The sequence below is a fragment of the Dreissena polymorpha genome, chromosome 4 (assembly GCF_020536995.1).
Source record: "Dreissena polymorpha isolate Duluth1 chromosome 4, UMN_Dpol_1.0, whole genome shotgun sequence".
Lineage (NCBI taxonomy): Eukaryota > Metazoa > Mollusca > Bivalvia > Myida > Dreissenidae > Dreissena > Dreissena polymorpha.
This window is the reverse complement of record NC_068358.1, coordinates 59,443,280-59,453,867: the sequence shown is the minus strand read 5'-3', so window position 1 is coordinate 59,453,867 and position 10,588 is coordinate 59,443,280. Positions and strand designations below refer to the sequence as shown.

At 37.7% G+C, this 10,588-nt stretch overlaps 1 protein-coding gene across 1 annotated transcript; it reads left to right on the top strand.

Moving 5' to 3' along the window:
* Positions 1–356: 356 nt before the first annotated feature.
* On the top strand, positions 357–8,924 carry LOC127878461 (uncharacterized). The gene is made up of 2 exons (XM_052424987.1): positions 357–1,078; positions 8,413–8,924. The coding sequence occupies exons 1-2, from the start codon at positions 357–359 to the stop codon at positions 8,555–8,557; spliced, it is 867 nt and encodes a 288-aa protein (XP_052280947.1). The 3' UTR covers positions 8,558–8,924.
* Positions 8,925–10,588: the final 1,664 nt, after the last annotated feature.

Sequence of the window (10,588 nt, the reverse complement as noted above, 5' to 3'; positions counted from 1 at the left end):
AATTGTTTCATGGATTGACAGATGTCAGACGTTGTCAAGAATTGTACATATTGTAAATTATTATATTTTTTGTAACATAACATGTTAAGTGGCAAGAATTCTATTGGCGCTGGTGTTTACACTTCTGTGCATGTATCGTGTACAGATTTGGGATCTTGGGTCTGATGTCTTATTAAGACTAGACTGCATAATTGTTTGGAAAGTAAGACAGAAACAGTTTAATATAGAGTTTTTGTTGATTGTTTGTGGAGGGGGCGGCGATGGCGATTTTATTGATTGGTGGTTGTTGGGGAATTTAGTTTTGGTTGTGTAGGCTGGTTGCCATTTTTGGTTGGGTATTGGTTTTGATTTGGTTAATGGTGGTTTGGGTGAGTAGACTCCGCGGGGCCCGGGGGGGGGGGGTAGATGCCGGGCTGGCCGCCCAGGTGTCCAACTTGGGGGTGGAGATTACGGCTTGCTGGGTGGAGCTCCAGGTTAGGTGGCTGGAAGAAGCCGTCAGTGCGCTGCCGACAGTGCAAGATGTCGTCCGTGACATTGGGGTGTGCATGGACGAGAGCACTGTAGGAGGCAACGATGAGACTGGCCGCGTCGGTGATGTAGTTTCGTTGGTGCTGCCGACAGTACAAAGAGTCGTCCGTGACATTGGGGTGTTCACCGACGATAGTACTCGAGGAGGCAACGATGAGACTGGGTGCGTCGGTGATGTAGTTCCATTGGTGCTGCCGACAGTACAAAGAGTCGTCCGTGACACTGGGGTGTTCACCGACGATAGTACTCAAGGAGACAACGATGAGATTGGCTGCGTCGATGATGCGGTTCCGTTGGCGCTACCAACAGTTCGCGAAGTTGTCGGTCACATTGGTGTGTGTACCGACATAAGCACTGAAGGAGGCAACGGTGAGACTGTCTGCGTCGGCGGCAGAGAAGGCAAGTTCACCGAAGGCGTCGATGACGCGGTTCCGTTGGCGCTACCAACAGTTCGCGAAGTTGTCGGTCACATTGGTGTGTGTACCGACATAAGCACTGAAGGAGGCAACGGTGAGACTGTCGGCGTCGGCGGCAGAGAAGACAAGTTCACCTAAGGCGTCGATGACGCGGTTCCGTTGGCGCTACCAACAGTTCGCGAAGTTGTCGGTCACATTGGTGTGTGTACCGACATAAGCACTGAAGGAGGCAACGGTGAGACTGTCGGCGTCGGCGGCAGAGAAGACAAGTTCACCGAAGGCGTCGATGACGCGGTTCCGTTGGCGCTACCAACAGTTCGCGAAGTTGTCGGTCACATTGGTGTGTGTACCGACATAAGCACTGAAGGAGGCAACGGTGAGACTGTCGGCGTCGGCGGCAGAGAAGACAAGTTCACCGAAGGCGTCGATGACGCGGTTCCGTTGGCGCTACCAACAGTTCGCGAAGTTGTCGGTCACATTGGTGTGTGTACCGACATAAGCACTGAAGGAGACCAAAATCAAAATCTGTCAAATGCAGATTTGCATCTGCTATCTGTCTTTATGTTGATATTTGCTGATGATATTGTATTATTTACTACTAACCCAGTAAGCCTTCAGAACCAACTTAACAATTTATACCTTTACTCTACTAAATGGGGTCTTAAAATTAATATAAATAAAACGAAAATATGCATATTTGAAAAACGAAAATGCAGGTGCAACTACACATGGTCAATAAATAACGAGAACCTTGAAATTGTCAACAGTTTTGTATATCTGGGTATAAAATTCCTTTACACGGGAAATATGTCTAATACTGTAAAAATATTAAATGAACAAGCACTTAGAGCATATCATCATCTTGTATCTATTTTTGGCCGTGTCAAATTAGATGTCAAAACCAAACTAGCTCTATTCGATGCATTAGTAACACCAATCATACTTTATGGTTCTGAAGTCTGGGGCATTTATGACAACCCTGATATTGATAAATTACATTACAAATTTTGCAAAAATATTCTTTGTGTAAAACAATCTACTTCTAACTATGCTGTTCTTAGTGAATTGGGTAGATTCCCTCTAGCCGTTTTATGCAAACTTAGAGCATTACGTTATTGGATGAAAGTCGCAAATAACCAAAATTCATTATTGTACCAAGTTTTTATGGAACAAATGAATGTTTTAACCAATTTCAATTGTACGAAAAATAATCTATGGTGTCATGCTTTGAAGTCAACTTTAGACAATCTTGGTTTGGGTTATACGCTTTATTTATCTGATTTCACGTGCGACATTTCTCACATGGTAAACCAAAGATTAAAAGACCAATTTGTTCAAGAATGGAGCGATACTTTAGCTTCTCAGTCCAAAATGGAAATGTACTTGAAATTTAAAAAAAGCTTCGAATATGAAAAATACCTTGATTGTATATCTAATGAAAAGTTAAGAATCCAAATGAGTCAATTTCGTCTAAGTTCCCATTATCTAGAAATAGAAGTTGGCAGATATAGTAGGCTGTCCCGAGAAGAACGCAAGTGTAAACTCTGTAACCAAAATGTTTGTGAATCCGAATATCACTTTTTATTATGTTGTCCATTATATAATGATTTGCGTGTAAAATATAATGTCAGGACACCATGGCCTTCCATAAGTAAATACATATTAATGATGTCTTCCAAAAATGTTCTTAAGTTAAAAAGCATTGCGAAATATTTAGTTGAAGCGTTCAAACTTAGATGTGATACTTTAAATCATCTAGCTGTTGTATAATTGCATGTTAAAAGACATAACTGTATTTAATAGTCAAACATATATGTTTTTGATTGTCATATTTGCTCATGTTTAAATGTATTATTGCATGATTCCCTGTCTTGGCCATATTTCTATTGTATATATGTTCTTGGCCAAAGGCAGAATGCCGGATTGCCAATAAACTTTGAAACTTTGAAACTATTATTGAATTAAAGAATTCATGTTGCTACAAACAAATCTATAATTTAAGTTTAATAAGATATTTTCCATTACTTGTTCATTAACAGTGATTGAATTTTTTTAAATAAAACATCTTTGTGCTTCTCGTGAAAATTTAACAAAATGTCACTTACGCTACTTTTTACATTCAGAAAATGACATGCGTTTGTTATGTCAATTTCGAAAATTGGATAAAAACATTATTTTTACCAAAAAGGTTGACTTAATATTTTATCAGTTGATGTATGTCACCTTAATAAACACAAAATTGGAAAAAAGTAAAAATGTATAAAAATGTCAGTTACATGACTTATTACATTCAGTAGGCGATATGTTTTAATTATAATTTGTAAAATTAGATAAATACAACATATAAAACTGCATATTATGCACTTTTGATAAAACACAATTTATTCCCAAATTGATGTTTTATTCCCAATTCACATAATGCAGTGTTATAATGAAAATAAGCCATAAGTTATGATTTTTAAGAATGAATAATAACTATAACATATTTTTATTTTGAGTAAATAAAGTTGTTATATGACATTAAAATTATAATTTATTACAGCCAATATTGAATTGTAGTTCTCAAAAATAATTTTGATAAATAACTATCAGTGTGTCATAGATCTTTATTAATACCATTTACCTTCCAATTTAAAAATTAATTTAATTTGAAGCCAAAAAAATGTGACAGCATTTTCATCATTTGGCTAATATTAAATAACAACCACACCTACCATTATACAAGATATTAGGCACTTAGGGTGCAATAAACAAGCATTGATTAGATTAGCAAGTGTAGTACAACAGATAACAGCTAGATTATGGGTGCAATATACAGGCCCTTTAATCAGCATTGATGAGATTAGGTGACAGGGGGATTAGATGAGATTAGCACATTATTATGCAAAAAAAACGTTTTTAAATAGTTTATCACTGTATTAAATACTATTAATGAATAGATTTGATTTGACTTAATTGATAGTTTTATATATGGAACAGAACAGAACAGATAGTTTATTCATATAACTTGAACATTTACAGTTCATCGTTACATATACAAAACTGACAATATAATAAGCAATAAGCACATGCATAGTAATGCGAAAGTGACCAAACTAGTACATTAAAAGGTGTTAAATATAATATACAATTAGTTTGTTTAACAGTATACAATTTATGAAATATTTTATTATTCGTACATAGCGATTTATATATAATGGGTATCGCCCTAGTTCCCCGTATACAGCTGTTGTGCCAGTGCCCGGCCTACAAAACGCGCACATACCTCGTGACTGGGAACCAGCGACAAATCGATATAGTGCATGCTGGGCAGCACGAGTTTGTACGGTCTCTTGTGCACGGGACGTTGAGGTGAGTAGATGTGTTTATGTGCCTATGTCCCTATGTGAGTATTGTGTGTGAAATAGTGAGCCTGCGTATAGTTTATATTGTATTATATGGTATTGTATTGTATATGTGTGTCGGTAACTGTGAGCCTGTAATTGTGAACCTGTGCGTGTAACCCTGAGTACGTAAGTAGTTCCAGGGGGTTTAGCCTGTGTATGTAAGCCAGTGTCTAGCTGTGAGCCTGTGCGTATTGTGTTATATTGTATTTTATGTGCGTTCAACACGTATTTACCTGGGAGGCCATTCCCTGAAGATATAAGTGAGTCTGTGACTGTGTATGTAAGCCGGTGGCTGTGTGTTTAAGTACGTGTTTGCCTGGAAGTGTATTCCCAGAAGTACATGTATAGTGCCATTTCGTGACGTGGACGAGCCGACAAGTGTACCCGACGAGCCGACGAGTGCACCCGACGAGCCGACGAGTGTACCCGACGAGCCGACGCGTGAAGCCGACAAGTTCCCTCGAAGACGACGAGGACGATTGGTGCCGTCCAGACGTGGATTCCAGTCGATGCCCATGTGAGTAGTCTAGTATATTATCTTTGCTAGCGGTTGGGATAATTGCATTAAAACCCACGAATAGCTAACCGGGTGAAAACACTACAATTGTAGTACGGATGGGGTTTGTGTAATTGTGTTTTAACGGTTAGGCTAGTTCTATATATAACTTTGTTGCAAATAAATCGGCATCGTGAAATTTAGTTTGGACCGTCGCATCAAATTTAATTTAAAGTTCTGTGTTCGTTTTAAAACGTTATTTCTATAATTTAACAGTTGCACGCATTTTTCGTCTATTTTTAGTCGTGTGTAAAAACAGACGGCATCATAGTTTTTTTTTCATTGTTCACATTCGCCGGCCGTGTTATCAGTTGGCGAAATATTTGTTAAAAAACGTGATTGTCCAATGCTGTTTGTAACAGGTTCATTGCTTGTGTAATTAACGGACGGCCACGTGTTTTTTATTTGGCAATTTCCCGTGATTAGTTGGCGCGTATTCTGTGCGCAGCAGTTCATGAAAAACGTGTTTGGTTGACTGCTGTATAAAATTATAGCAGTGTAAATTGCTGATGTATTGATGATGAAATTGGTGCTTAACTACAAGTTAAAGCGGCGTGTTTTTTATTTGCAGTTTTTATTTTTCTTCTACATATATTCAGTTGGAATACAAACTCTGTGATTTTTTTTGTACTTTTTTACAATTAAGTCAATTTCGCCAATGCTCCTTTAGAACCACATGCCACTAAGGATATAAGTTCAAACAATGCTCGCACATGTGCATTTGATATTGCTTCCCTTGATTCAACCTGTAATATGAAAATGCGTATACCATTGCATGTCTTGTCTGATGTTTATGACGGTTTGTTGTATAACACATTGGATGCCAGCAACACACATATGACTTGCTTGATATGGTTTTAACACCAATGCAAAGTAAATGAGATCATCGGAGAAAGCTAAATTCACCATCATTCTAGGTACTTTTGTCTCGGCATTGTCCAACCACAGCAGCCAATTAAAAAAACAAACTAAAACCTTTTTGCAGATCCCAAAGTAGCGTAGTCATGTTTTATTTTTCACCTTTTTCTATGGATAGTTTTACTTAAAAACATATTCTTATTCTTTCTTGGGTGGAAATCTTATCACTTTTTCCAACACCTTTCCACAGCTGTATCCAGCAAATACGATCTAAATCTCGATGTAACCATTGTCACTCAGTTTAATTTGGCATTAGGACATCATATTGTATTTGTTTTTCTGAAGACATTTTGCTGATGTTAAATACTTTTGTTCTGCGCACAAAAAGGCTTTTTGTACAATAAAGTTTGTGAATAGTTTATTTCAACTTGATACGGTTAATGTTGTATAAAAAAAGGCCATCAAGATAATAATGTAGACTTTTTTTTTATCAGTTATGTTTAGTAGATGTAAAAGTCAAGTGAAAACATAAGGATTTCAGGGGTCGAAATAATGTGAAAGATTTTTGCGAACCATTTCATTGTGCTATTATTTGTGTGCTTTTGTGGTATTTAATTGTGTATTGTGATGGTTGAGTAACTAGGTTTAAAAAACTTGGAATATCTTCAGCAAATGAATATTGATATTGAGGTCATGCGTCCAAATTGACAGAACTGTTAAAATAATTAAAAATATATTTTCTATCGGTATTTCATAAAAATAAGATTAAATGATTTACAGAATTTGGAGTTCATGTCCACAAGGCAGTGTAAAGTTTAAAATGGTGATAAGATACTAAGAGTGTGTGTGTTTGTGTGTGTGTGTGTGTGTGTGTGTGTATGTTTGAATGAGTGCTGGTCATTTACAGCGCTTTTGCTGCTCAAAACTTTCACGGCCAATTATTGTTGGATAAAGTTGAGATTTTATGGTTAACATTATAATAATTGAGTTATTTGTAAACAAATGTGTTTGCTTGAATAATTCGAAAATGTTGGATATTATTATAACATTTCCTTTAAAATAAATTGTATTGGGGTATGAAGTTTACAGACTGTTACCATAAATGGCTGTTAAAGTTTTGAGCAACCAGGCCTAGTTGTTCATCATTATTTTTACAATCTATGTTTTACCTATTTATGATTCCACAGTTATTTGAAGATTATTATTTTTTAAAGAAAAGTATTGGGGGGGGGGTTATAGTTTAGTTAGAAAGTTGTTTTTCTAAATGGTTTGAACAGAAGATAACCTTTTGTTGATAGTATTTTAGATCTACTTAGAGAAATTAAGAAATTTTTGTTCCGTTGTGAATTGGGAATGACCCTTCTTTGTAAAGTCCTTCTATTTTAATTGTTTTAATAACAGATAACAGTGAAACTGTTAAAAATGAAATTTGTGTTCAGTTAAAACATATTTTAAGAAAATCTGTCATCCTCTGCTCATGTTGTTGAGTTAAGGATATTGTTGTCAACGTTTATTTGATTTTAAATGTTGTGCGGATACCGTGTTGACATTTCTACATAAGCCAAACATTCATTAAAAAATCATTTTACTGATCAGTCTATTTGGAGATTTATTGACGAATTTATAATAGATTTAGTGCTAATGTTTGATATTTGTGAATCCAAGTTACGTCATCCCATAAATCATCCACATGTATTTCCTGATCAAACTCTGTTGCATACACAGGCATGAATTGTTTCATGGATTGACAGATGTCAGACGTTGTCAAGAATTGTACATATTGTAAATTATTATATTTTTTGTAACATAACATGTTAAGTGGCAAGAATTCTATTGGCGCTGGTGTTTACACTTCTGTGCATGTATCGTGTACAGATTTGGGATCTTGGGTCTGATGTCTTATTAAGACTAGACTGCATAATTGTTTGGAAAGTAAGACAGAAACAGTTTAATATAGAGTTTTTGTTGATTGTTTGTGGAGGGGGCGGCGATGGCGATTTTATTGATTGGTGGTTGTTGGGGAATTTAGTTTTGGTTGTGTAGGCTGGTTGCCATTTTTGGTTGGGTATTGGTTTTGATTTGGTTAATGGTGGTTTGGGTGAGTAGACTCCGCGGGGCCCGGGGGGGGGGGGGTAGATGCCGGGCTGGCCGCCCAGGTGTCCAACTTGGGGGTGGAGATTACGGCTTGCTGGGTGGAGCTCCAGGTTAGGTGGCTGGAAGAAGCCGTCAGTGCGCTGCCGACAGTGCAAGATGTCGTCCGTGACATTGGGGTGTGCATGGACGAGAGCACTGTAGGAGGCAACGATGAGACTGGCCGCGTCGGTGATGTAGTTTCGTTGGTGCTGCCGACAGTACAAAGAGTCGTCCGTGACATTGGGGTGTTCACCGACGATAGTACTCGAGGAGGCAACGATGAGACTGGGTGCGTCGGTGATGTAGTTCCATTGGTGCTGCCGACAGTACAAAGAGTCGTCCGTGACACTGGGGTGTTCACCGACGATAGTACTCAAGGAGACAACGATGAGATTGGCTGCGTCGATGATGCGGTTCCGTTGGCGCTACCAACAGTTCGCGAAGTTGTCGGTCACATTGGTGTGTGTACCGACATAAGCACTGAAGGAGGCAACGGTGAGACTGTCTGCGTCGGCGGCAGAGAAGGCAAGTTCACCGAAGGCGTCGATGACGCGGTTCCGTTGGCGCTACCAACAGTTCGCGAAGTTGTCGGTCACATTGGTGTGTGTACCGACATAAGCACTGAAGGAGGCAACGGTGAGACTGTCGGCGTCGGCGGCAGAGAAGACAAGTTCACCTAAGGCGTCGATGACGCGGTTCCGTTGGCGCTACCAACAGTTCGCGAAGTTGTCGGTCACATTGGTGTGTGTACCGACATAAGCACTGAAGGAGGCAACGGTGAGACTGTCGGCGTCGGCGGCAGAGAAGACAAGTTCACCGAAGGCGTCGATGACGCGGTTCCGTTGGCGCTACCAACAGTTCGCGAAGTTGTCGGTCACATTGGTGTGTGTACCGACATAAGCACTGAAGGAGGCAACGGTGAGACTGTCGGCGTCGGCGGCAGAGAAGACAAGTTCACCGAAGGCGTCGATGACGCGGTTCCGTTGGCGCTACCAACAGTTCGCGAAGTTGTCGGTCACATTGGTGTGTGTACCGACATAAGCACTGAAGGAGACCAAAATCAAAATCTGTCAAATGCAGATTTGCATCTGCTATCTGTCTTTATGTTGATATTTGCTGATGATATTGTATTATTTACTACTAACCCAGTAAGCCTTCAGAACCAACTTAACAATTTATACCTTTACTCTACTAAATGGGGTCTTAAAATTAATATAAATAAAACGAAAATATGCATATTTGAAAAACGAAAATGCAGGTGCAACTACACATGGTCAATAAATAACGAGAACCTTGAAATTGTCAACAGTTTTGTATATCTGGGTATAAAATTCCTTTACACGGGAAATATGTCTAATACTGTAAAAATATTAAATGAACAAGCACTTAGAGCATATCATCATCTTGTATCTATTTTTGGCCGTGTCAAATTAGATGTCAAAACCAAACTAGCTCTATTCGATGCATTAGTAACACCAATCATACTTTATGGTTCTGAAGTCTGGGGCATTTATGACAACCCTGATATTGATAAATTACATTACAAATTTTGCAAAAATATTCTTTGTGTAAAACAATCTACTTCTAACTATGCTGTTCTTAGTGAATTGGGTAGATTCCCTCTAGCCGTTTTATGCAAACTTAGAGCATTACGTTATTGGATGAAAGTCGCAAATAACCAAAATTCATTATTGTACCAAGTTTTTATGGAACAAATGAATGTTTTAACCAATTTCAATTGTACGAAAAATAATCTATGGTGTCATGCTTTGAAGTCAACTTTAGACAATCTTGGTTTGGGTTATACGCTTTATTTATCTGATTTCACGTGCGACATTTCTCACATGGTAAACCAAAGATTAAAAGACCAATTTGTTCAAGAATGGAGCGATACTTTAGCTTCTCAGTCCAAAATGGAAATGTACTTGAAATTTAAAAAAGCTTCGAATATGAAAAATACCTTGATTGTATATCTAATGAAAAGTTAAGAATCCAAATGAGTCAATTTCGTCTAAGTTCCCATTATCTAGAAATAGAAGTTGGCAGATATAGTAGGCTGTCCCGAGAAGAACGCAAGTGTAAACTCTGTAACCAAAATGTTTGTGAATCCGAATATCACTTTTTATTATGTTGTCCATTATATAATGATTTGCGTGTAAAATATAATGTCAGGACACCATGGCCTTCCATAAGTAAATACATATTAATGATGTCTTCCAAAAATGTTCTTAAGTTAAAAAGCATTGCGAAATATTTAGTTGAAGCGTTCAAACTTAGATGTGATACTTTAAATCATCTAGCTGTTGTATAATTGCATGTTAAAAGACATAACTGTATTTAATAGTCAAACATATATGTTTTTGATTGTCATATTTGCTCATGTTTAAATGTATTATTGCATGATTCCCTGTCTTGGCCATATTTCTATTGTATATATGTTCTTGGCCAAAGGCAGAATGCCGGATTGCCAATAAACTTTGAAACTTTGAAACTATTATTGAATTAAAGAATTCATGTTGCTACAAACAAATCTATAATTTAAGTTTAATAAGATATTTTCCATTACTTGTTCATTAACAGTGATTGAATTTTTTAAATAAAACATCTTTGTGCTTCTCGTGAAAATTTAACAAAATGTCACTTACGCTACTTTTTACATTCAGAAAATGACATGCGTTTGTTATGTCAATTTCGAAAATTGGATAAAAACA

What these genes read in the sequence shown, in the direction of transcription:
- LOC127878461 (XM_052424987.1), top strand. Translation starts at nt 357, where the DNA reads ATGGTGGTTTGGGTGAGTAGACTCCGCGGGGCCCGGGGGGGGGGGGTA. An exon ending in GGCAGAGAAGACAAGTTCAC is followed by an intron (nt 1,079 to 8,412) that starts CTAAGGCGTCGA and finishes AGGCAAGTTCAC; the next exon opens with CGAAGGCGTCGATGACGCGG.